This window comes from Jaculus jaculus, chromosome 7 (assembly GCF_020740685.1).
Source record: "Jaculus jaculus isolate mJacJac1 chromosome 7, mJacJac1.mat.Y.cur, whole genome shotgun sequence".
NCBI classification, from domain to species: domain Eukaryota; kingdom Metazoa; phylum Chordata; class Mammalia; order Rodentia; family Dipodidae; genus Jaculus; species Jaculus jaculus.
The window spans coordinates 118,800,249-118,827,290 of NC_059108.1; the positions used below are offsets into that span (position 1 = coordinate 118,800,249).

Here is a 27,042-nt window from a genome sequence, read left to right on the forward strand (position 1 = left end):
AAGTGATTCTTTTGAGTTGCTTTATGTGAGTAGCACATTTGAAGGAACATGATGGATAACAGCTCGGAATCCAGAGTCCAAATCCAGCTCTTTTCATTAACTTGGAGAAGCTAACTTCTAACCCTCATTTTCCTCACATAGCGGCGTGGATTGACTCACAGAATTTTTATCAGGATTAAGATAATCAGAAAGCAGGGTCTAGTAAGAGAAGTATATAAACAGCATTCAGTAAATGCTGTTGTTTATATTCGTAATCATGAGTTTATGGATACTTTATCAGAAATGAAACTGAACGTCCTGATGTGTGCAAGATGGCAAATGCAGCATGAAAGGGATTTCTGGCCATTTTAGAAGGAACGCTCCCCATCTTGCTCCAGAGGCAGAGGCGGGAGGACAGCAACTTCCAGTCACTCAGTAACGCTGGCTGGCTCAGCCCAATCACTGGGATTTCTGTGTCCCACCAGGGAAGAGCTGGAATGACATCACAGCTCTATAATTGTCACCACAGCAGAGGCCTACTGGCTGCTTGAGACAACCTCTCATGAGCTCTACTCAGGAGACCAGCCTTGGCCTCCTGCCAAGGATGAGGACATCCCCCTACCTCAGTATCCCATGGCTTTCCTTCAGAATGCTGTTACGTTGTCAGGGTAGCCAGCCCTCCAACAGTGGTGTGCCCCTCCCCTTCTTGTTCCCAAGCCACAGTGTGACAATACCAGAACTACCTCCACGGATAGGGGTTAGGTGGACGGTTTGATCTTCTTAGAGCAGCTCGGCACCTCTGACCCTCGACAGTAAGTCTTTGTGACCAGTTCTAAAAAGTGTGTCCTTTCAGACACTCTGGTTGGCCTGGCTGGTGAAGGGATGGCTGTAGTCGAAGGCAGTCCAGTGCAGTACAGGGCTGGGCTACACTAAGCTGAGACCGAGGTGTTTTCAAGTTTAAGGCCATCCTGTCCATTTGCCAGCCAATGGCCACTGCTTGCTCACAACCAGAATCCCATACCCTAGCCACTGTCTCTATTCTGGGGATTTTAGGGCTGTGCAAAGAAAAGAGCTGGGGAGATGGTTCGATGGTTAAAGGCGCGTGCTTGCAAAGCCTGCTGGCCCAGGTTCAGTTCCCCAATACCAATGTAACGCCAGATGCACAAGGTGGTGCGTGCATCTGAAGCTCTCTGTCTCTTTCTCTCCTTTTGCCCCTCCCCTCTCTCTTTTCCCCTCTCCCCCTCCAAACTAATCTAGAAAGGGAGAGAGAAAGTATGCCCTCTAGATGGCAGCAACACACCACAAGCTTTCTGTGGGCCACACATAGGCAGGATTGTGTTTCTGAGGGCTCAGGAAATTTTTCCCAGCAGGGGACCTTCCAGGGGCTAAAGTGTGGCTTGGGGAGGGGGCGGGGTGGACACAGACTCCCAGAGGGCTTATGCATCTAGAAGATATCACTGCTGTATGATGGAGAATCTAGGTCAGCATGCTCCATAGAGCAGTAGAGGCCCAGGACTTTTTCTAGCTCCTGGACTTGTCTTGTAGATGGCTGGCAGATGTCAGGTACAGTTCCGAGGTTCTACATGATTAGATAGATGCTTGTTTGCACTATATTTTAAAAAACACAGAATATGTTAAAAAAAATTTTGAATTTCACACCAATGGGATTTGAACTAATGGTTCTGACCTGAAGTAGAGAAATAAACATAGGACAGATACATGAATTCAAAGAGCTGTTGTGTTGTTCCTATTTTATATTAGCAAAATTTATATCAAAACTCTAGAAAAGTAGACCCTGTCTAACAACTCTGTGTAATTGATTCAACATTTTGAAAAGTTAGCTGTGACCATATAAAATGTCCATCCTCTTGGTCCTAATGGTGCCATTATTTTCAATTTATTCTCAGAAAGTAATCCAAAGTGAGAAAAATGACCATATCAGCATTAATTACAAAATTAATTAAAATTAAAGCTGCTGGAAGCAGCTTTCAAAAGCAGTAACCAGGGGAGGCTGTAAGTCAACCACAGGATGTCAGTCTGGCTGGGTGTGGTGGTGTACACTTTTAATCTCAGCACTTGGGAGGCAGGGGTAAGAGGATCACCATAGTTTGAGGCCACCCTGAGACTACTTAGTGAATTCCAGGTCAGCCTGAATTTGAGTGAATGAGTGTGACCCTACCTCAAAAAAAAAAAAAAAAGCCAGTTTGACAGCAATTAAAATGATCCCATGAAGTATCTATACATAGATATGTGAAATATGTGTAAAATAGCTGAATGGGAAAACCACCTTCTGTTACCCTTCCCTCACAGCCACGAATGCATGTTACGTTCATGAGAATCTAAGCATGGCAGCCCACACCTGTAATCCCAGCACTGGGAAGCAGAGGCAGGAGTTTAAATTTTCAGGAGCTCAAGGTTATTCTTGGCTGCTTAGCAAGTTCTAGGCCAGTCTGGATTACATGAGACCCAAGTTCAAAAATTTTTTTTTGTTTTTTTATATTTTTTGTTCATTTTTTATTTATTTATTTGAGAGTGACAGACAGAGAGAAAGACAGATAGAGGGAGAGAGAGAGAATGGGCATGCCAGGGCTTCCAGCCATTGCAAACAAACTCCAGACGCCTGCACCCCCTTGTGTATCTGGCTAACGTGGGACCTGGGGAACCGAGCCTCGAACCGGGGTCCTTAGGCTTCACAGGCAAGCGCTTAACTGCTAAGCTCTCTCTCCAGCCCCCCCCCAATTTTTTTTATTAAACAAAAACGAAGAGGCTATCAACTTCTATAGAGTCGGTAGGATATGGGATATAAGTATTTAGCTTGAGTAAAAGGATAATGCGATATGTTATTTGAAAATGCGTGCTAAAGGAAGAGTTTTTCTCTAAGTTTCTTAGTCATAGGTTATTTTAATGCCAATGGTCTCAGTGCTGGAATGTGAGTGTGCATACTGCCTTTGACCCTGTGCCCAGCAAGTTGGCATGACTGCACACACTCCTGAGCCAGGGCTCTGTTGGAGAGGAATGTTAAGAACTTAACTTAATGGGACCACGCTTCATCCAGTGGCTTTATTTTTAGACCTGTGCATAGATGGGCCAGTCGTATCAATGACTCAGCATTTCATGTTCTTTCTCTAGTGTTCTGATCTTTTGAAGACTTGTTTGGCTTGAGAAAGAGAAGGAAAAGAGCAAGGGAAAGAGTTTTCGAGTACTTGTGTAGAATTCTTAATTATTTGCAAGCAGAGAGAGACAGCAGAGAGGCAGAGAATGGGCACACCAGGGCTACAGAAGAACTCGAGATGCATGTGCTACTATGTGCATCTGGCTGTATGTGGGTTCTGGGGAATATGTGGGTTCAGGTCATTAGGCTTTGCAGGCCAAGTGCCTTAGCTACTGAGCTCTCTCGCTCCAGCTCTCCTCCTCCTTCTTTTTTTTAATTCTATTTGGCTCTTGGATACAACAGCAAAGATTAGTAAGGTGGGGAGAGTGAGAATGGTCAGGGCTGATAAGTGCAGAGCCTGATATCCTGGGTCCGTGCCTCAGCACCCACGTAAAGTGGCATATGCAGCTCGTGTTTGTTGCAGTGACAAGAGACCCTGCCCCCCCCACACACACATAGGGAGAGAGAGAGAAATAACTTTTTTTTTAAAATTTTTTTTATTTATTTATTTGAGAGCGACAGACACAGAGAGAAAGACAGATAGAGGGAGAGGGAGAGAATGAACTCCAGACGCGTGTGCCCCCTTGTGCATCTGGCTAACGTGGGACCTGGGGAACCGAGCCTCGAACCGGGGTCCTTAGGCTTCACAGGCAAGCGCTTAACCACTAAGCCATCTCTCCAGCCCGAGAAATAACTTTTTTAAAGTCAGTAATAGTCAATTTTCAATTAGCTTTGTGCTTAACACTTTCCATTTAAAATTTTTTTTTTTGGTTCATTTCTTTAATTTCTTTATTTGAGTGCGACAGACACAGAGAGAAAGACAGATAGAGGGAGGGAGAGAATGGGTGCGCCAGGGCTTCCAGCCTCTGCAAACGAACTCCAGACGCATGCGCCCCCTTGTGCATCTGGCTAACGTGGGACCTGGGGAACCAAGCCTTGAACCGGGGTCCTTAGGCTTCACAGGCAAGCGCTTAACCGCTAAGCCATCTCTCCAGCCCATTTGCTTAACACTTTCTAAGCACAGAGTACATGATTGTTAGCTCATTAAATCCAAAACATATGGATTAAGGTGAAAATGCATGGATTTAATTCGTGAATTCTCACAATGACAGTAGGTGGTAAATTCTTTTTTATTTTTCTTTTTTCTTTTTTATTTTATTTTATTTTTTTTTTGAGGCAGGCTCTCATACTGCCCAGGCTGACCTGGAATTTACTATGTAGTCTCAAGCTGTCCTCCAACTCACAGCGATCCTCCCACCTTTGCCTCCTGAGTGCTAGGATTCAAGGCATGCGCCACCACACCAGGCTTAGGTTGTAAATTCTAATCATTTCCCCTATTTTAAAGGTTACTTGAGGCATACACGGTCTGTGTGAACACAGCTACTAAGTGGCAAGGCTGGGATTCAAACCTAGATAGGCTAGTTCTAGCATCTGTTGTTACCTGTCATGGACACAGTATGCGGTGCTTTCTGAGGTGCTGGGAAAATCACTTATTGTAGATTGTTCTAGAATGCAGCACGTGCAATCAGGATCAGTTTGGCTACACAGAAATTATGTGGAAGTTTTTAAGTTCCCAAGGTCCTTTCCATCCTGTTTTTCTGTGACATCTCATATGCCCTTAGCTAAAGGAAACAAGCCTCACTTATTCAGAGGAACACTATTTCTTGACACTAACACATGAAGTGGGGTACAGCTCGTGCTTGTCATAGACAGAGGTTTTGTGTTCAATTCTCATCTCCTACTCCTTGTAAAAAAAAAAAAAAAAAAAAAAAAAAAAAAAAACAACCTGGACTGGAGAGATGGCTTAGCGGTTAAGGCATTTGCCTATAAAGCCAAAGAACCTCAGTTCGATTCCCCAGGACCCACATAAGTCAGATGCTCAAGAGGACACAGGTACCTGGAGTTCGTTTGCAGTGGCTGGAGGCTTTGGCATGCTCATTCTCTCTTTCATGAATAAAAATAAATAAATAAACAAAAAAACAACCCGGGCTAAGAGAGATGGCTTAGCAGTTAAGGCGCTGGCCTGCAAAGCCTAAGGACCCATGCTGGACTCTCCAGATCCATGTAAGCCAGATGCACAAAGTTGAGGCAAGCACAAGGTCGCACATGCCCACTAGGTGGCAAAAGCATCTGGAGTTGGATTGCAGTGGCTGAGGCCCCAGCGCGCCAATTCTCATTCTCTCTCTCTCTCTCAAACAGAAAATTAAAAATAAATAAATAAATAAAACAGTCCTGAGTGATTAAACAATGCTCTTTCCTAGGCTATGCTGACTGAGATTGAACGCAAGGTTGCCTCTCTGCTAGACACTTGTGCAGATTGGGGCCTGGGGGACAGCGGGGCCACTCAGCGTGAGGCCGAGGCACTTTCCCTGAAACTCAGAACTGTGAAGTGTAATTTGGAAAAGGTGCAGATGATGCTTCAGGAGAAACACGGCGAGGAGCCGGTAAGCTGCCAGGGATGGGCACGCTGGAGTCTGATTTTTATTTCCTGTCACGGACAGGTTTCTGGGCTGAGGTGGTGGTGGCCACAGGATGGTTTGGGGTTGGTCTAATGAGTTTGCATGTTCCTGCTGATCTTGAGCTCCGGTGTAAGGCTTCTTCATACAGGAAGGATTTAGGTTGAAGGGCTTCTGTGATTCCACTTAACTAGAAAATGCAGCCTTTATAGATAAAATTATTTAAATTTGACATCAGGTACACAAAACTTGTTTCCAGGGTGCTTTTTAATTTTTATATACAAATATTTATATATACTAGCTAGAGTATCACGTAGCTAAAGTATCCTCATGATTTTTGAAAGCATTCTGTTAAGTACAAACATTCATCTTACAAATCAGCTTTTACTTAAGATTTGCATGCAGCTGGGCATGGTGGCATATACCTTTAATCCCAGCACTCAGAAGGCTGAGGTAGGAGGATTGTTGTGAGTTCAAGGCCACCCTAAGACTTTATAGTGAATTCCAGGTCAGCGTGGGCTGGAGTGAGACTACCTTGAAAAACAAAAACCAAAAAAAAAAAAAAAAAGATTGGCTTGGATACTTATGAGTAATTGCTACTTGGAGACTTAAATACACAGAAATGAGTTTGGCTATATATACAACCTAATAGTTTATCTAAATTAAATATATATAAAGTAAACATAAGGAATAGTTGAGGTGATAAGCATAGTTATATCCCTTTCCCTTTCAGATATTTTTTTTTTTTGCAAGACTACAAATACACTTCTATTTATTTACTTTTCTTAAATCCTTGAAGGATACAGTATCACATAGATTGTGTGTCCAAAGGAAGGTTGCTTCCAAATTCCACTGTTTCCCTGGGCCCAAGTTACCTTTCCCCAGATTACTCTCATTTTATTAGGTTTGCTGACAAGAGTACTGTGTTGTTTTTGCTTTGTACATATAAGCACATCTGTTAACCAAGTAGTTTGTTTTCATCTCGGGAATAAACACCTTCAGTTTTAAAAACAGCTGTGTGTTCCCTTTGGTTGTGGACACCCTTGTGCCAGAGCCTTCCAGACATATTTGTCTGGTAGAAGTCCTGTTCCCAGCAGGCATCCACAGGACCCAAGATGGCAGAAACAGCTCAAATATTCTTTTTCACTTTATTATTATTATTATTATTTTGGTTTTTCAAGGTAGAGACTCACTTCTAGTCCAGGCTGGCCTTGAATTCATGGTGATCCTCCCACCTCTGCCTCCTGAGTACTGGGATTAAAGGCTTGCACCACCACGCCTGGCTTATTATTATTATTTTTAATGGCATTGAATTTTCTGACTTTTTAAATTCTTTGGACAAATGTTGAAGAAATGATGTGACCATCTCACTACATCAAGTGGTTTTTTAAATTGTTTTGAAATAAGTACATTATGTAATAGTAAATAGCAAAGGACTGTTGCTTACTTTATATTATTGCAGAGAGAGAGAGAGAATGGGCAGGCTAGGGCCTTCAGCCACTGTAAATAACTCCAGCTTCATGTGCCACCTTGTGTATTGGGCTAACATGGGTCCTGGGGAATTGAACCTGGTTCCTTTGGCATTGCAGGAAAGCGCCTTAACCACTGAGCCATCTCTCTAGCCCTGTTGCTTACTTTATAGAACACCTTTCTGTGATGTACTTCCATTATTAGATTTAAGGTGGGACTTGTTTTTTTTTAATTAACTAATTTATTTGACAGAGAAAGTGGGGGGAGAGAATGGGCACACCAGGGCCTCCAGCCACTGCATATGAACTCCAGATGCATGTGCCTCCTTGTGCATCTGGCTAATGTGGGTCCTGGGGAATCGAACCTGGGTCCTTTGGCTTTGTAGGCAAGTGCCTTAACCACTAAGCCATTCCTCCAGCCTGGGACTTGCTTTTGAAATAGTCTGCCATCATGACTTTTTTTTTTTTTTTTTTTTTTTTTCAGCATCCTCCTATTCTAAAGAGCCCTTTAGAGTACCAGACAGTCCTCGAGCCAGTGAGCTTCCCCGAGCTGAAATCTCTTGGGACTGAAAAGCCCCAATTCAGCAGGCAAAAAGACCTTCCGCTGCAACAGGTAATTTCCACCCCCACCCCCACTCCCTCATTTGTACAGACAAGAAGGAAACTTTCTAGAGTTTCCCTTTGGATAAAGACTGAGCTACCATTGGAGGCCTACTGTTGGGACTGGATGGAAAGTATGATGTGTGGGCATTGGCACGTGATGTGTGGGCATTGGCGTGTGTGCAGCTAGCTGAGTTCTGAGCTCTCACTATGTGGCTGCATGGCTTCCCTTGGGGATATTACCCTTGCTCCTTTATTACTGTGCACCTTACATCAGTATAAATAAACAAGCACACCTAGGGTAAGCTCAGTCCTATGACTTCAATTTTGCTTTGCTTGTTGTTTCAAAATGCTTTATATATGTATCCACTATAGCTTAAATAGCACTTAGTTACTATGTGGATATTTTGTTTCATTTTTTGGTTGTGTCTTTGGTACTTTATGTATTTGTTTTATTTATTTGTTTTGGAGTGCTTAGAGCAGAACCTAAGACCTAGCACATATGAAGCACTAGCTCTACCACTGAGCCATGGCTCCAGCCCTTGAATGGGTTTTTTTTTTAAAGAAATAGATGTTAACAAGAATCAGCAAGCAAGAAAAATGGTCAACGATGATATGAGAAGTGGTTCAAAATTAGATTATCTGAACAGAAGAAGTTCTAGGGTTCTAATTAAACAACTGAATCAGTCAAGCCATTTGGACTTTACTCACTTACAGATTCTGGAGTTAAAACCATTGGAACAGAAAGATTTAATCAAGTTCATAGAACTTAACGCTCAGAAGATGGAACGCCAATATTGCCAACAGGATAAAGACGGGCCTCAGGAGTCGTCTGTGAGGTAAAGCGTTTTAAGACCACTAGGCATTTATAGATCCATGACTGGGAGAATTGTTTCTTCTAAAATCATTTATGAAACATTGTCCAAATATAATATAGGATTTTTCAATGTCAGTTTTTCTTTCTGCCTCTCCCTCCCCTTCTTCAAAAGCAGCAAGGCCTCTAGCCCTGGAAGTGAAGCACCACACTCAGACGTGTCCCTCCAGGGCCACGGTGGTGACAAGTGGCAGTATCTCCATCGTGAACTGTCATGGCGAGTAACCCTTCCTGTGCCCCAGCCTGTGGAGCCTCAGGTCAGTGCCCCCCTCCCCAGGGACTGCTGTTTTTGGAACCCGGGAGCATTCATTGAACACCATGTGTTCTGCATAACAATCAATTTCTTTTCAGAACGCAAAGGAACCTTGGGGTGGGGGTGGTCCTTCACTTGGCCAGTATTTTTCCCTTCATCCAGTAAATCGGCACCTCCACCCTTCCTTCATGCTCCTGTAGCAGCTGGCTCCTCTGGTCACAGTGCTTGCCACACTGTGTACCTGTTCATTTGTCTTTGTGTCAGATTTTTTTCATCAAGGTGACAAAATACCTGACAGAGGATCTTAAAGGAGGAAGAATTCCTTGGGCTCCTGGTTTTGGATCATCGGTCGTCCTGACTGGATGCAGCTCTGGGGGAGCTCTCTTCCGGGTGGTGGGAGCTTGGGGCATGGCTTGTTCACATTTTGGTGGATCAGGAAGAGAAAAAGAACTAGAAGTGGGGCCATGCTATGATCCTCAAAGCCCACTTCCTGGGGACCTCCATCTACAAACTAGACCCCGTGTTCTGCAGCTTCCACAACCTTCCAAGACAGTAACAGCTTGGGACTAAGTGGTCAAACATGTGGACCTATGGGTGGGGGGGGGGAGAGATGTTCCCAATTCAAACTTCAGGTCTGTATTCCCTGCTAGAAGGTCTGGGAAGAAAGACCATGTCTGTATGGTTCATATTTGAGTGGCTAGTCTGGTACCAGCGAGGGTCATGGAGTCTCAGTTACTATCTATTGAATGAATAAAGGAACGAATAGTATATGTTACTTTCTCTGTACATGCCATTCTCCCCAAAAGATCCTTTAAGGCTGGGCCTGGTGGCACACACCTTTAGTCCTAGCACCTGAGAGGTGGAGCCTGGGGCTACAGAGTGATTTTCAAGTCATCCTGAGCTAGAGTGAGACCCTGCCTCAAAAAGGGGGGGGGGGGGGAAGAAAGCAAAAAGATTTTCAGGATGTACCATGTGCCAACCCCTGTGCCTATGGCACCTGGCAGCCATTAGTATTTCCTCTCACAGGTTTTATTCAGGCTGGTGTACTATGCCCGCTCCTTCTGGCTTTCTCCCCAAACAGGGAGCGGGTGCGTAGGGTAACTGCTGCTGCCCATAGCAGCCACCATGAGCTCAGACTGCCTGGGTAAGGCTTCCCACTGATTTCCAAACCCCACGCAGTGGGGACGTCTTTGCAACTGAGAACCTCATTTGGCCGTCAAGTTGTTTCTCCTTGTTAATCCACAACTATAAAACATGTATATGGGTTTCTTTCAAAGAACAGAATGCTAATCCATGAGTTCTTTCCCCAAAGAGAGTTCTGTGCTGCCTTACCCAGAGTTTTTGTTTCATAGACATAGTAACATAATATGGAACTAAGTCCTAGGGTTGCAAATCGGACTTTTCTTGCTTGCCAACTCTGTGGTGCTAGGAATTGAACCCAGGACCTGGCACATTCTAGGCAAGTACTATGCCACTGAGCTACATCAGTGACCCCTTGCCATACATGTATGTATACATATCAATTTATATGCGTACATATATGTGTGTGTGTTCCAGTTTGAGAAATTTATGCTGAATCATTCTCACTTCTGAAATATGGCTAATTTTCAATGCTTTTTTGGCTTCTCATATCAAATCAAGATGCAAATCTATCTCTAGCTCTGATTTGTATTTCAACCTAAGAGTTTTCCATACCAGGAAGCCACTAGTAAACGAACTGCTAAATAAATAGTGAATGGATTAATAAAAACAAAAGTAGTTAACCTTTAAGGCTGAAGATATAGCTCAGTGGTAAAGTGCTTGCCTGATATACATAAGCCCCTGGGTTCTGTCCTTAGCAGTGCCAAAAAAGAAATACTAAATGGAAAGATTAATGATCTTATTTTATTATTGTAGTCATAGTTTGTTTCTCCTCACGTTGATATGTAATTGAACCCTGTTGTCTAAGTTTAACTTGCCATGCTTTATCAAAGCACTCTAAAATATTTTTTTTCTTCTCAATGATGAGGTAAAAATTCTCGCCAAGCAAATAACTCAGGAGACTATGCATTACTGCACTTTTTTTTTTCATGCTACCATCAGTAGGTTCTCAAACTTTCTCTAATTAGGTCTCTCTCTTTTTTTTCTCCGAACAGGTGGCCATAAATATGAGTATGCTACCCAGTGTGAGTGTATATAACTTTAAGTATCCTACAACTGAAGAGCTGAAAGTGTATACCACCCAACTTGAAGATCTACGCCAAGAAGCAAGTAACCTTCAGGCACAGGTAGAAATGGTGTGCTATATATACACTTCCTCATTGAAATAACGTGCATAAATGAAGGCAGGCAGGATACCACCATTGTACATAATTTTCTTCACTTGACATGTAATGGACTTGGGTCTTAGAGTTGCAAATGGGATTTTCATTGCTTGCCAGCTCTGTGGCGCTAGGAATTGAACCCCAGGGCCTCACACATTCTCGGCAAGTGCTGTGCCACTGAGCTATACCCACAGCCCCTTGCCAACTCTGGTGAATGTGGCAGTGGCTTCCCAGAGTGCTGTATGCAAAGGCTTCTGCATCTGTATCCAGGATCAGTAGCGGAAGGAAGATGTGATTGATTAGTGATGTCTGCATGGGTGCCCTAGGACTGGAAGGGTGAACAAGGCCAGTAAGGGAGAAGCATAGGGAGGCTTCCAACCTTGAGTAAGCTTGTGCCCAATGGTGTGCCAGTGCTGTTAGGTGTCCATCAGAGAAGACAGTAGAGTCCAAGGTGGGGTGATTGTAAGTGGGCTAGTAAGTAACAGTGTGCTCCCAAAATTCTTATAAGTAATTGAGGACCCGAGGTGGTCCTGACAGCCTCTGCTAAGACACATCTGTGGCTCCTTGTCTCCCAGGCACACCATGACCAGCCCCAGGAGCCACCTTGGAGATGTACCTCCATGGTAGCGGAGAGGAGGCGGGAGTCAGTGGGGAGAGGGAGAGTGTGACTTACCTGGGTCTGCGGTGTTGCCTGAATAGCCCTGTTTAGGAAGCTCTTTATCACATGATTCACCTTTTAATTCCATCCAATATTCAAACAATTGCCTAGCATACCTCAACTTGTTGGGTTTTTTTTTTCCATTTTATTTGTTGTTTATTCTGCAATCTAATTCACAGAACAAACAGTTCACTCATTAGTAAAAACACTCATTAATCTATCACCTGGGGATCATTGGTTGAAGTGACATCTTTAATTTTTAAAGTGTAAGATACAATTATACACTTTAATGGAAACCATGAAAAATGTACATAGAGGACGGCAAGGAAGCCTAATTTTTTTTTTTTTTTCTGTTTAGGAGGACATGACAGAAGAAACATATAGCAGTCTGGATAAAAGATTATTTGAACTCTTGCTGGGCCTCAGTCGGTGCCTTGGCAGTGTGGGGGAGCTGCTGCGGAACCCCAGGCTGCTCAGGGAGGACGCCCCTGCCCAGCAGGTGCACTGTGAGGTCGGTCTCCTTACAAGCCCATGTGTTGGTCCCTACGGCAGTTGCTTGTCAGGCCAGCGCTCACTCTCTCTCCCTCCTCCTCTTTTACCTTGCAGAAACTAGCTCTTGAGCTGAAGAAACTTTACTTAACTCTGGGTGACAAGAAGGGTGACCTTTTGAAAGCCATGTCTTGCTCTGGCAAGAGCAGCCCGTCGCTACCTGAATGCTTTGCTACCCTCCACGTCTGCCTGGAGCAAGCCCAGGCCAGGGCTGCCTCCAGAAGCAAGTCCCTGAAAGCCGGCCTCGACTACAGCCGCAGCTACCAGGTATGCTTCCCAGCACGCAGCTGCCGCCTTTGTGCCTGGCACACCCGGGCTTCCCCTGCTTCCCGGAGGGAAGGCTGAGGGAGACGGGAGGACTCCCTTCCCGTGCTCATGGGCGTTGAAGGTGCGCTGGCATGTGTTTCTTCTTACTGCTTTTGTCGGTGCTTGTCACATGGAGACGTGTTTAAATGTCTAGGCAAGAGGAAACTGAGTAAAGGAATGAAAGTCAGTGTATGTTTCAGGCACATCCAACTGGCAGGTGTCTCTGTGGATCTGATGATCTCTGAGGCAGGCTACTTCGGAAGCTACGAAAATTGCCTAATTAAAAAAAAAAAAAAGACATGAAACAGAATACTACTTATGAAGGAGTCTGGCCTATAAAAATCGCACCTGAACCCAGTGTCAAGCTTCTGGAATCCAAGAGAAACATACATAAAGGAAGAACATGGTAGCATCTGAGGGTGTAGTCATCTAGATCCAGAATAAATGCCTCGTGCCTTTATACACATACCAAGCTAAGAAACAGAACAGAAAGAAAACAGGCAGAGCCAGCAGATTAAGAGAGACTTTAGAGGAGGGAGCCGATGACTCGGTGGGGAAAGCGCCTGCCACCCACACATGAGGACCTTTATCAGGATCCACAAAACCCATGTAAAAGCCAGGGGTGGAGGATGGAGAGATGGTTTAGCAGTTAAGGCACTTGCCTACAAAGCCTAAAGACCCAGGTTCGATTCCTTAGTACCCATATAAAGCCAGATGCACAAGGTGGCACGTGTGTCTGGAGTTTGTTTGCAGTGGGTAGAGGCCCTGGCATCACCATTCTCCCTCCCTCCCTCCCTCCCTTCCTCTCTCTCTCTCTCTCTCTCTCTCTCATAAATAAATAAAATATATTTTTTAAAAAGCCAAGTATGGTAGCACACAGCTGTAATCTCAGCACCAGGAAGGCAGGGACTGGAGGATCCATAGGGCTCGCTGGTGAGCCAGCCTAGCCAGATCAGTGAGCTCTAGGTTCAGCGAGATCCTCTGTCTCAAAAAATAACATGGGAAGTGATTGAAGAAGACTTAGGATGTTGACCTCTGGCCTTCACACACACACACACACACACACACACACATCCTAACTGCACATGCACAAATGTATATACTACACGCTCCAAAAAAAGTAAGTAAAAATAAATGGCTGGTGTGGCGGTGCCTGCATGTAATCCCAGTATGCAAAACTCAAAGACATCACCAGTGCCAGCTGGATAGCTAGATTAGCCAAACTGGTGTGCTGTGGGTTCAGGGTGAGACCCTGTCTCAATAAAATTAGGTAGAGAATGATTAAGGAAGATACCTGACAGTGACCTCTGGCCTCCATGCACACAGGTGTGTGCCCACATTCACGCACACACACACATTTATGCCCACACTCATGTCAATACCCATACACGTGACAAACAAAATAAATAAAAATAAGAGTCACATTGATCTATTGTGACATAAGGACATAAGGATATCACTAGATATCCCAGTTGAAATAAATCCAAAAGAAAAGTTACAGGCAGTCACAAAAACATGGACGTGTCTGGGTAGTTAATCATACTAAGGAATCATTGCTGATTCGGGGGAGAGTATTATGGTCTTTTAAGGGGAAAGGTCTTTATCTTTTGGGCATAGTCCCTATAATATAGGAAAAATGAATGATATCTAGTCATTGCTTCTGAATAATCTGAAGAGAAGGGATGTTAGATATAACCCAAAGCTGGGAGGCAGGGCAAAAGAAGAGAGGGCCAATGGTTGATGGAATGTGTGAATGTCTCTTTGTGTTTGAAATTACTAGAAAAAAGTCAGCTAAATATTAAAAAGGTAATGAAGTGGGGCCTGGAGAGATGACTCAATAGTTTAAAAAAAAAAAAAGTGCTTGCTCACAAAGTTTGGTAGACCAGGTTCAATTCCCCAGCCATTCACGTAAAGCCAGACAGGCATTCATTTACAGCAGGAAGAGACCCTGGTATACACACAAACACACACACACACGTGTGTGTGTGTAAGAAAATAAATAAATACTTTTTAAAGGTAATGAAGTAGAACTTTATTAAGTAAGACTGCTCAGTTTCCTACATTCATCTTTTATACAGAATGAAATAAAGCGATTATATGATCAACTCATCAAGAAGAAGACAGCTTTACAACAGTCTCTGAATGAAGTCAGCGGCCAGAGTGTTGGCGACCAGCTTCAGGTGATCAGCACAGTAATGGGAAGAGCGTTCTGGGCGTGGGCACGGCATTCCTCTGGGGGCCGTGGCAAGGCTTAAGGCAGTCAGTCAAGTGAAAGCCGCATAGACCTTCACACACAACGCTCAAGTAGTTCTTCCTGGAGCACATCCTGGCACAATCCGAGTCCATTTCTACCTATTAGCCAGGCAAAACCAAGTGTGTCCAGGGATGGTGAAGCTATGGAACATGAGCCCCCCATCCCTCCAAATTGGAGCGCTAATTAATTAGTCCAGCTTCTTGGGACCATTTGGCTGTGTGTCAAGGTTCTCAGCATAAATACTTTCACATTCAGCAGCTGTTTGGCTTCCTTTATTGAGCAGATATTGAGAGGCTGCTGTGTTCAGCTTCTGCAGTAGGGTATGGGCCGGCGTTCTCCCTGAAGGGGGAAGAGGAGCGCAGGAAGCTGAGCATCTGACTGCTCTTGGCTGAGCCTGGCAGCCCTGCTTAAGCTGAACCGCAAACAGTACCCCAGTGCCCTGGAGCTACATCAAATTAAATGTCCCCCAAATCCAGTAAGACCTACCTGCGACTAAAGCAAGGTGCACCCCCACAGCGACATACTTTGTATCTGCTTGCAAGGAGCCAGAGGGCCAGGAGGGTGCCTCAGAGGTAGGGTGGTGCACTGGCTCAGCATGCGTGAGGCCCTGGGTTCGATCCCCAGCATCACGAAACTGTGTAAGTCAGTCAGTACCTCTCTCCCTCCACCTCCTCTTTCCTTCCCTCCCTTTCCTCCTCCTTTCATTTGTTCTTTTGAGATAAATTCTTGTCTTAGTCTCCCAAGTACTTGTCTGGATAATTAATTTTTTGGGGGATAATTAGCTTTAAAATTCATTTGTCCCAATCAAGATCACAATCTTGCCATGTGTAACTACTAGATTTTAATAGGCTTTTTCAAAATAAAAATTTTAAGTAAAAAATTTAAAAGGCATTTGTCTAGTGATTTGAGGAAAAGCGGAGGCAATGACAGGCGAGGAATGTTGAGCCACAGGAAGCACACTGAGAGAGAGGGAGTGTGTGTGTGTGTGTGTGTGTGTGTGTGTGTGTGTGTGGAGAGAGAGAGAGAAAGAGACTTTCCCAGTATGCCCATACCCTCCGTGGTGCCTAGAACACAGTAGGCACACACTGTTGACTCTGAGACTCGTAAGGAGATTGTGGCTGGAGGTGAGGGAGGGCCAGGCAGGACTCCATCTTTGCTGTGCGTTTCTGTTCTGCGTGGTTCTCTCTGTAATGGCTGGCTGAAGGGTTTCCTTTCTCGTGTGTTTTCCCGCTCAGAAAGCCGACGCTTGTTCAGCAGATCTGCGGAACTCGGAGAGCCAGGTGGCCAAACTCAGAGACGAAGGGGAAAGGCTTCACTTCCCTTACGCTTTGCTCCAGGAGGTTTACAAATTAGAGGTATGCCTGCTCCGAAAGCCTCCTACAGCACCCAAAGGGTGGCAAGGAAGGCTTCGGCCTTCTACCAAGAGCTTAGATGGACTCTTTGTTTGCTCTGTGTTCCTGGTTGGCTGAAAAATGCTTGTGCACACATCTCTCCTTCAGGACGTGCTTGACAGCATGTGGGGAATCCTGCGAGCCAGGTGTGCGGAGCTCAGCCCTCCGTTCCTCAGCGACGGCCAGCAGGACGCCTTACTGCAGGGCTTAGTGGAACTAGTCGGCATCGGGAAGGACAAGCTTGCCCGAGGCTACTTACAGCACGCCAAAAGTAAAGGGGCTCTGGAGGCTCAACTACGAGACCACAAGGTAAGGCTCACGGCTCTGTCCCCTCTCCCGGGTTTTCCAGAGTGCGCATAAACTGCCCATACCCTTCCTTGATGAGTCTTTAAGCCCATCTGCAATTAAAATTGGCATTCACTCTATGACAGTATAAAAGGAGAGCCTGACTTAGGGAAGATCAGAAAGACTTTACTTAATACGGGAAGCAATGTATGTATGTGTATGTGTTCATATATATATATAAATTAGTCCAGCTTCTTGGGACCATTTGGCTGTGTGTCAGGGTCCTCAGCATAAATACGTTCACATTCAGCAGCTGTTTGGCTTCCTTTATTGAGCAGATATTGAGATATATAATGCTATAAAAATCCTTTCATTTTTCCATTCCATTCAACAAAGCCCCTTAATCCCCAGCTAAAGATATAGCCTGTACTTCAGTGGGCTTATGGTCTAAGGCCTTGGTAAGTAGACCTGACTCTAAGAAAATTTGAAAGGTAAACATTGTACAAGGCACAAGGGAAGAGAAGACAATAGTACCCTCCACTGTGTGCCAGGCTGCTGGCCATGATGTTTCACAAATTTATGTCTTTGTCCACTTCCAGGAGGAGAAGGGGTTCGCATGATCACGGGGTTGCTGGGAATAGCTGGAGGGACACCCTGTGAAGTAGGCCCCTCCTCTCTCCAAAGATGCTTGAAGTACAGATATGCTCTAGTTTGGGGACCAGGAACCCCGTCAGCCCCCTCAGCAAACCCCCTTTCTGTAGCTGCTTTATTGAGGAGCTGTGGGAGCCCGGCTATCGGAGGGGCGGCTGCTCAGGTTTGCACCAGTGCGCGTCCTCTGGAGGCGCACGGGCGTCCTTCATCAGCCTGCTGCGGACATTCTCAACATCAGAACAGCTGATGTAGAAAGATCTAGCTGGAAATTGAAATCCATTGATGATAATGGTTGCTGCTTAAAACAAGTTATTTTGCCAGGTGTAGTCACACACACACACCCACACACACCCTTTAATCCCAGCAGTTGGGAGGTAGAGCTAGGAGGATCACTCTGAGTTCAAGGCCAGTTGGAGAATACACATAGTGAATTCCAGGTCACCCTGGGCTAGAGTGAGACCCTACCTAAAAAAATAAAATAGGTTAGTTTATAAAAACATCACTTAAGAACAGTGTTCCTTTCTTAAAATTCCACTTACTTTTAAAAAGAAAACTGAGAGATCCACTTTGATTTTTATTTTATTTATTTATTTATTTTGGTTTTTCGAGTTAGGGTTTCACTTTGGCTCAGGCTGTCCTGAAATTAACTAGGTAGTCTCAGGGTGGCCTCAACTCACAGTAGTTCTCCTACCTCTGCCTCCCGAGTGCTGGGATTAAAGGCGTGTGCCACCACACCCAGCCTGGTTTATTTTTTTCATTTGCGTACACATTTAACTATGCTAACCTCTTGAGATTTGGGATTAAATTAAAGGCACAGGCCTATAATTCCAGCTACTTAGGAAGCTAAAGCAGGAGGATCCATAAGTTCAAGCCTGCCTATGCAATTTAGGAAGACCCTGTCTCAAAAGTAAAAAGGGGAGTGGGATATAACTCAGTGGAGAAACATTTGCCTAGCATATCTGAGACCCTAGGTTTAATCCTCAGTACCTGGAAAAGAAAAGGTAGTAATAATAATAAAATTAAAAGCCTGAGCCAGGCATGGTAGTGCACGCCTTTAATCCCAGCACTCTGGAGGCAGAGGTAGAAGGATTGCCATGAATTCAAGGCCACCCTGAGATGACAGAGTTAATTCCAGGTTAGCCTGGACCAGTGTAAGACCCTACCTCAAAAAAACAAAAAACAAAGCAACAAAAAAAAAAAAAACTTGGATAATAAATTAAAGTTACGTGGCTTTTATGGTTTTTCAGAATTCAAAAATAATAAGTACTTTAAAAAGCCTTTTAAAATGATGAGATGGAGAAACGGCTCAGTGGTTAAAGACACTTGATTGCAAAATCTGCAGGCCTGGGTTTGATTTCCCAGTGCCCAACAAAAGCCAGATGCAAAAAGTGACACATGCATCTGGAGTTTTTTTGTTTGTTTGTTTTGGTTTTTAGAGGTAGGGTCTCACTCTGGTCTAGGCTGACCTTGGATTCACTATGTAGTCTCAGGGTGGTCTCGAACTCCCAACAATCCACCCACCCCTACCTCCTGAGTGCTGGGATTAAAGGCATGCACTACCATGCCTGGCTTGTTTTTTTTTTTTTTTCTTTAATCTTTTGTTTTTTAAAAAAATGTTTATTTATTTGAAAGCAGAGAGAGAGAGAGAGAATGGACACACCAGGGCCTCTAGTCACTGCAAACAAACAACAGATGCATGTGCCACTTTGTGCATCTGGCTTTACATGGGGAATCAAACTCTGGTTGTTAGCCTTTGCAGGCAAGTACCTTAATGGCTAAGCCATGTCTCCAGCCCTTTTCTTTCTTTCCTTTTTTTTTTTTTTTTGGTAGGGTCTCACTCTAGCCCAGGATGACCTAGAATTCACTATGTAGTGTCAGGAAGGCCCCAAACTCATGGTGATCCTCCTTCCTCTGCCTCCTGAATGCTGGGATTAAAGGCATGTGCCACCACACCTGGCTTGTCTCCAGCCTGTTTCTTTTCTTTTCTTTTTACATCTGGAGTTTGTTTGCAGAGGCAGGAGGCCCTGGCATACCCATTCATATCCTCTCTCTTTCTCTCTCTCTCATTAAATAAATAAATAAATACTTTTTCACGTTACAGGAATTTTTCCAGAAGCTGGCTGCTAGCATGTTGTTCATCCAAACATACTTGGCAAAATCGTTTCCTTCTTCATTACAAAAGAGAGAGACATTCTGGGCAGAACAAGTGACAGAAGTGAAATTGCTAGAAGAAAAAGCATGGCAGTGTGGCACGAGGCTGCAGAGTTTGTTACAGGTATTGTCTTATATAAACTCTGTCCTTAGCTAGGATTTGAACTCACCACCGCCAGGTGTGGAAATCAGGCGTGTTGTGATTACGTTGTGGTTAATGAGAACCTAGCAGTGACCAAAGTAGACCCAGGTCCAGCTGTGGCTCCTGCTCCCCTGTGTGCAAGGCTAGCTGGGCCTTCTCATGGGTGAGAGAGAAAATGAATATGGGTGCACCAGGGTCTCTAGCCACTGCAAACAAACTCCAGATGCATGCATCGCCTTGTGTATCTGGCTTTACGTGGTTACTGGGGAATCAAACCCAGGTCCTTAATCTTTGTGGGCAAGCGCCTTAATCACTGAGCCTTCTCTCTAGCCGCTGCCCATGGTTTGAAGTTAGTTCTTTGCAAATGAGACAAAGGCTTTCTTGCATTGTGAGATCTTTACAGGGGTGATAAAATATCACTTTGACTTAATAGATGATCCCTAAAATATTGTGACCCAGCCTGACAGTGCAAGCATAACACACTAGTTCCTCTGCAGTATCTCCGTCACACCTTCCACGGCTCAGGGTCCATTGTGGAAGAGGTGGTGGAAAGAATGTAAGAGCCCAAGGAAGGGGAGGACTCCTTACAACGTGCTCCCCCCAGACACAAAATGGTCTGGATATCCATGACCTCACAGTGCCTGACACTGCCTACACAAGACCATCATAAGAGGAGGAAAAGATCATGACTTCAAAATAAAAGAGAGACTGATTGAGATGGGGAGGGGATATGATGGAGAGTGGAGTTTTAAAGGGGAAAGTGGGGGGAGGGAATTACCATGGGATATTGTTTACAATCATGGAAGTTGTTAATAAAAAAATAAAAATAAAACACTAGTGGCCGGCTGAAGATGTAGCTCAATGGTAGAGCACTTGCCTAGCATTTGTGGGGTCCTGGGTTCAATCCCCAAAACTGTAAATACACACACACACACACCCCAAAAAACAAACTGCCAGTGCCAGTGGGATTTTTAAAAAATATTTATTTACTTATCCGGGAAATAGAGAGAGGAAAAAAAACAGATGTGCCAGGGCCTCTAGCCACTGCAAACAAACTCCAGATGGGTGCGCTGCCTTGTGCATCTGGCTAACGTGGGTCATGGGGAATTGAACCTGGGTCCTTTGGCTTTGCAGGCAAATGCTTTAACTGCTAAGCCATCCCTCCAGCCCTGCCGGTGGGATTTTCAATCCCTCAAACTCAGTGGAATTCTTCTCCAGTAGACTCCAAGCCACACTCGTAGTGTGCATCTCGGGTCAACCTGGGAGCCTTGCGGGATCTGGGTTTCCGGTTTGTGTGTCTGCAGTGCGTATTTTTGCCTTTATGATTGTCATTGTCTGGAACTGATTTCCTGTTTTGATACTCTATAGAAATGGGAAGAATTTGATGAAAACTCTGCATCTCTTGAGAAGGACCTAGAAGTTTTTGTGTCTACACTACCCTCTGTGAGCTTGGTGGAAGAGACAGAGGAAAGATTAGTGGAGAGGATTTCATTTTACCAGGTACCTGGCTTCCATATTGACCCTAGGCATGGTCCTTAGCACTGTGTATGGTATTTTTAAAAACTATTTTGTTTGTTTATTTGAGAGAAAGAAGCAGACAAAGAGAGTGAGCATGGGCACACTGGGGCCTCCCACCACTGAAGATGAACTCCAGATGCATACACCAATTTTTGCATCCCATCTGGTTTTACATGGATATTGGGGAATTGAACTTGAGCCATCAGGCTTTGCAAGCAAGTGCCTTTAACCACCGAGCAATCTCTCCAACCCCTCATATGGTGTTTTGACTAAGTCACTTGGTTCTGAAGCTGAGTGATTTGAATAGAAATGAGATATGATTTAATCCCACCACTCACTGTTAGGTGTGTGCAGGGTGACTGCAGATGTGACCATGGGTTCCTCGGTATTTTCATCAGTTTGGCTTGGTGTTGAAGAATTTGGTTCAAGTCCCAGTTCTATCAGTTACTAATTCTGTGATCTCACTGTGAATAAGCCCATTTTCTTCATCTGCTGAGTACAGATAATCCAACTTATTCTCCCTATCTCGGGAAATGTATATCAGTGCCCTGTTCATGTAGAAACAAGCTGAGAATGGAGAGAATTTTGTAAACCCCGAGCCTCTAAATACATACTTACATTTATTGCTGCATGTATCCCTGATTAGAATTAGCCCATAAGAGAAATGAAATCTCACCCACCTCCAGAGTTATAAAAAGCCTCAAATCAGGCTTGGTGACACACACCTATAATCCCAGCACTGCAGAGGTTGAGGCAGGAGGATTATGAGTTCTGAGCTACATGGTGAAATCCAATCTTCAAACTTTGAAATTTTTCTTGTGTCATCTTTAGCCTTGTTATTTTCACTATCACTCTCTGATGTCTATGTTATAGAAAAGATAAAATCTCAATGTGGTTTTCCATTGCATTGTGAACATGATTAAGACAAAAACAAGTTCTAGCCTGGTGTAGTGGCACACACTTTAATCCCAGCACTTAGGAGGTCCCAAGGTAGGATGATCGCCATGAGTTCAAGACCAGCCTGAGACTACATAATGAATTCCAGATCAGCCTGGGCTAGAGCAAGACCCTACCTCGAAAAATAAGACAAAAAAAAAAAAAAAAAAGAGCTATATCATCTCAACAGAAATTTAAAATATGTATTTTTAACATGGAAATATATATCAGGCAGAATCTGGTTTGTGTAGCCCGAGTAGCTGCCAAAGACCAAGTTTAAACCTTCAAAAACAAGGCCAGGCATGGTGGTACATGCCTATAATCTCAGCTTTCAGAGATGTAAGCAAGAGGGTCAGGTAATCCTTGGCTACATAGTAAATTTTAAAAAATGGACAGTAATATATTCACCTGTAATACATATATATAAACACATAGAAAAAAAACTATAGGGGAGGAACCTCTCAGAAATATTCTGATGAGTGCTGGAGAGATGGCTTAGCAGCTAAGGCACTGGCTGGCAAAGCCTAAGGACCCAGGTTCAATTCCTCAGAACCCAGATAAGCCAGATGGACATGATGGTGCACATGTCTAGAGTTCATTTGCAGTGGCTACAGGCCCTGGCATGCCCATTTTCTCTTTCTCTCTCTCTCTCTCTCATAAATGTATAAAAATAAAGTATTTTTTAAAAATATTCTGATGAAGAATGTCTAACATTTAAGGCTTAGGAAATTAGAACTTGATTTTGAATTGTCATTAGACATAGGTTCAGGCAGAGAGGGGAAATGATTTAAAATGAAAATGATGAGAAGAGAGCTCAAATTGGAAAAATTTTTGGTAATCTTTTTTAACAGTCTTAATTGGAAAATAGCAAAAGTTCTATTTTGATAATTTATTTGTAAAGATTAAACAGCTGCCAGGCTAAGTGGCATCAGCTGAGCCGAGCTGTGGACGATAATTGCTGTTTGGCAGACTTCTCTTCAGGGAGTCATTGGTTTGCAGTTTTGAAAGAATTTTACTTTTTTTCATGATGTTGGTTTAATGATGTGCTGTTTAAATTTATCCTAAAGTTCTTCCTTCCCTGTTGATCCTTCTATTCGGAAGAATCTAGATTTTTTTTTTTTTTTAAGCTGGTGTCTGAGACTTGCAGGTAATGGATAAATATCTTTTTTTATCCCCTTCATTTCGAAGTTTCAATCCACAGCTCTTCTGTATTTAGGAGTAGTAGAGGCTGCTGTGGGAGAGAACGGGCCCTTCTACACAGTGCCAGGCCTGGGGGATGTAGCTCAGTTGAGGAGAGTTCAAGAGAGTACTTGCCTAGCATGCATGAAGCCCTGGCTTCTATCCCCAGCACCGCAATAAAACCAGATGTGGTGGCACAAGCCTGTAATCCTAGTTCTCTAGAGGTTCAGGAAAGAGAATCAGAAGTTCAAGGTTCTCCTCAGCCATATGCATAGTCTGGGTTAAATGAGACCCTTTTTCACAAAATAGTATAAGAAAGACAAAGAAAGCCGTGTCAGCTCTTTACCAGGCTGTGCCCATAGGATACAGATCCACACCTGGTTGGTCTACTTTTCCTAGAAGCACCAGAAATCCTGATTTCTATATTTTATGCAATTTGAATATAAAACGTCTGACTTTCAAAATAATCTAGGTCAGAAGCTGTGTGAAACCTGGAAAATACTGTAAGACAGAAAAGAAGGGAGGAAGGAAAGGAGGGAGGGAGAGAGGAAGGCAGGAAAGGAGGGAGGGAAGAAAAGAGGGAGGGAAGGGAGGACCTATCTCTGTAAGATGAATCTGGCCTATAAACTGTCAGCTTGCATTTGTAGTTTTGTTTTTGGATGTTGGAATTCATGATCAGATCTAAAGCTCTGAATTTTGGGTTTTTTCTCTTATATACCCTAAATATGTAAACTTGAATCAGTTCTATAGAAATGCATTAATCAGACTATCTCATGACAGGCATCTGTACATCATTTGTCATGCCTATTCAGCCTGAATACAGACAGACCAATGTGTGGAGAAACTGTTGATATTTCTTCTATAATACATTATAATACATTTTTACTTACTACTTAGTTATTTATCTATTCATTTTCATTTGAGGTCGAGAGTATAGGCATGCCAGAGCCTCCAGCCACTGCAAACAAACTCCAGACACATGTGTTATTTTGTGTATCTGGCTTGATGTGGGCCCTGGAGAATCAAACTGAGGCAGTCAGACTTCATAAGCAAGTGCCTTCAACCACTGAGCCATCTCCCGGTCTCCTGTAACATATATTTTTAAAGAAAGTTTTTTTTGTGTGGCTATATTGTGGTGGTCCATACCTGTAACCTCCGCATTTGGAAGGCTGAGGCAGAAGGGCTACAAGTTCAAGGCCAGCCCTGAGAACTTGTCTTAGAAAAAAAGAGAAGGAAAAGTTTGACTAGACTGGCATATTTTAGTTGTTTTGAAGCAGTTCATCCTGTGACTTTATTTACCAGCAAATAAAAAGAAACACTGATGGAAAGCATGCCCAGCTTTGCCAGACTCTCAAGGAAGGCAAAGAGCTGGTGGCCTCCGTGAGCTGTCCTGAGCTAGAGGGCCAGATTGCGGCTCTCGAAGAGCAGTGGTTGTCTCTCAACAAGAAAATCGATCATGAGCTCCACAGGCTGCAAACACTCCTCAAGCACCTCATCAGGTATGTTTCCCTAGAGTTGATCAACGTCAAACCTTGCCGTAGAGAAAGATTTCAGAATAATTCTTCAGTAGCTAACTGTTACACTTGTTCCAACACCACACCGTGTTCCATGATCATCTAAAGCAGGTAGGGTGTCCCTTTCTGGGCTAAAGGGGACCCGGTACTGGTCTCTGATTTTTTTGGTTTGCTAGTCTTGTATGTTACTTCGGTACCATCGTTGCCATTTTCATCCCCTCTTACTAAAATCTAAAAAGTTTTAAATACATAGTGGTTTGAAAAGGGCTTCTGGGTTCTTCAGAGGATTTGTATTGCCGAGGTGGCAAACCTTGAACCATTCAAGGATAGTGGAAGAGGAGAAGGCTTAAGCCTCATTCTCATCTCTGCCGCTCAGAGGAAGGGCTGCCTGACCCAAACAAGTTTAAAAGTTACGAGAGGGGGCTGCAGAAATGGCTTAATGGTTAAGGTGCTTGCCTGTGAAGCCTAAGGACCCAGGTTCAATTGCCCAGTTCCTACACAAGCTAGATTCACATTTGGAGTTCATTGGCAGCAGCTAAAGCTCCTGGTGCTCCCATTTTCTCTCTCTTTATCTCTCTCTCTCTCTCCAATAAATAAGTAAATTTTTTTAAAATTATGAGAGGGATGGCATTTGAACATTTTCATTATTAAAGATAATTTGTTAGCATACAGTAAATGGCATTATGCTATTATACAATTTATACAAATGCTATTTTTTTTCTGGAAACATATTGATGGAAAATATCTAATAGACAAAAATAACCTGTCCTGACTCTTGGATATATAGTTTTATGTAGTTGTAATGAAAAATTTAAATATGCTATTTTTATTATTTGCAAGGGAAGAAAAATTGGCCTTTTGCCACTGCAAGTGAACTCCAGATGGAATGCACCATTTTGTTCATCTGGCTCTATGTGGCTACAGGGGAATCAAATCTGGGACATCAAGCTTCATAAGCAAGCATCTTTAACCACTGAGCAATCCCTCTTGCCCCTGTAATGAAAAATTTTAAAAGAATGTTTTTACACAGTGAATTCCAGGTCAGCTTGGGCTAGAATGAGATTACCTTTAAAACACACACACACAGAGAGAGAGAGAGAAGGAGAAAGATTGTCTTATACTTTAAAATGCTTTTAAAAAAAATTATCCCTAATGAAGAGACTTCTAGAAAACAACAAAACTTGGGTCATGTTATTAAACCTAATAGCATACTAGTCAATATGAGTTTCTGCATAATAATACCAGTCAGAAAAATATGAATAAAGTACAATTAAACACTGGTGCATATGTCATCATCAGAGCACATTTCTAATTTCCTTTCTCACTTTGCTTGTGCTAGTTATAACAGAGATTCAGATGAGCTAACCAAGTGGTTGGAATCATCTCAACAAACTTTGAACTACTGGAAAGAACAGTCCCTCAATGTATCTCAAGACCTGGACACAATCAGAAGCAACATAAACAAGTTTTTTGTAAGTGGAAAAATAGAATTATTGGTCAGAAATAAATATTGAGAGAGAAGAGTGGCAGGGTTGCTGTGATAGTTTCTATCTTCATTTGTGGGTAAAGGATAAGACTCGGGCAAATAGCTCCAGGGTCCTTCAAACAGAACTGTTTTCTTATGCTGTAATTGACCCTATGGTGTGTATATAAAATAGGGCGTATTTTATAATGAAAATTGCCACCCCCAAAACTACCTTATAGGAATATTAATTTATACAGTAAGTAAATGCAGGGTTTTAAATTGTTGTCAACAGAATTTTCTTTATTTTATATTGTTATTTATTTGCAAGGAGAGAGTGAAAGTGTGTATGGGTGTGCCACTGCAAACAGACTGCAGATGCATGGGCCACTTTGTGAGTCGGCCTTTACATGGGTACAAGGGAGTTGAACACAGGTCAGCAGACTTTGTTAGCAAGCGCTTTTAACCACTGAGCCATCTCCCAGCCCCAGAGTTTCTATAGAGGTTCTTTTTCTTTTTTTTTTTTTAAAAAACATTACTTGTGTAATATAAAGTGAAATCATAGGCTAGGGATGTAGCTCAGTGGCAAGGCACTTGCCAGCATGCACGTGGACACTAGATTCAATTCCTGGCAAAGCAAAATAATAGTAATAATAATTTTAAAATACATATATGTTAAAAGCTCATATGAAATGTTTCTTAGTCTTTTCTATTTTATAACATGGTTATGGTTATTCATGGTAGTATTAAAATTTATTATAGCTGGCGTTGAGGCGCACGCCTTTAATCCCAGCACTTGGAAGGCAGAGGTATGACGATTGCCATGAGTTCAAGGCCACCCTGAGACTCCATAGTGAATTCCAGGTCAGCCTGGGCCAGAGTGAGACCCTACCTCAAAAAATCAAAAAAAAAAAAAATTCATTATAGATGTTTTAGGTTTTCTTTTAATGAAAGACAGAAT

The 27,042-nt window shown here is 43.3% G+C and overlaps 1 protein-coding gene across 6 annotated transcripts in view; it reads left to right on the forward strand.

Annotated features, from left to right (window-relative positions):
- The window catches only part of Syne2 (spectrin repeat containing nuclear envelope protein 2), a 392,771-nt gene that overhangs the window by 282,580 nt on the left and 83,149 nt on the right, over positions 1 to 27,042 (forward strand). For all 6 annotated transcript variants that reach the window (XM_045155524.1, XM_045155526.1, XM_045155527.1 and 3 more), the window contains exons 67-80: positions 5,392 to 5,574; positions 7,540 to 7,668; positions 8,373 to 8,494; positions 8,648 to 8,786; positions 10,918 to 11,049; positions 12,102 to 12,254; positions 12,350 to 12,559; positions 14,677 to 14,778; positions 16,088 to 16,207; positions 16,352 to 16,552; positions 19,281 to 19,454; positions 20,841 to 20,972; positions 24,408 to 24,604; positions 25,959 to 26,091. In XM_045155524.1, coding sequence (XP_045011459.1) covers positions 5,392 to 5,574; positions 7,540 to 7,668; positions 8,373 to 8,494; positions 8,648 to 8,786; positions 10,918 to 11,049; positions 12,102 to 12,254; positions 12,350 to 12,559; positions 14,677 to 14,778; positions 16,088 to 16,207; positions 16,352 to 16,552; positions 19,281 to 19,454; positions 20,841 to 20,972; positions 24,408 to 24,604; positions 25,959 to 26,091 — 2,127 coding nt within the window. The remainder of the gene's footprint in view (positions 1 to 5,391; positions 5,575 to 7,539; positions 7,669 to 8,372; positions 8,495 to 8,647; positions 8,787 to 10,917; positions 11,050 to 12,101; positions 12,255 to 12,349; positions 12,560 to 14,676; positions 14,779 to 16,087; positions 16,208 to 16,351; positions 16,553 to 19,280; positions 19,455 to 20,840; positions 20,973 to 24,407; positions 24,605 to 25,958; positions 26,092 to 27,042) is intronic.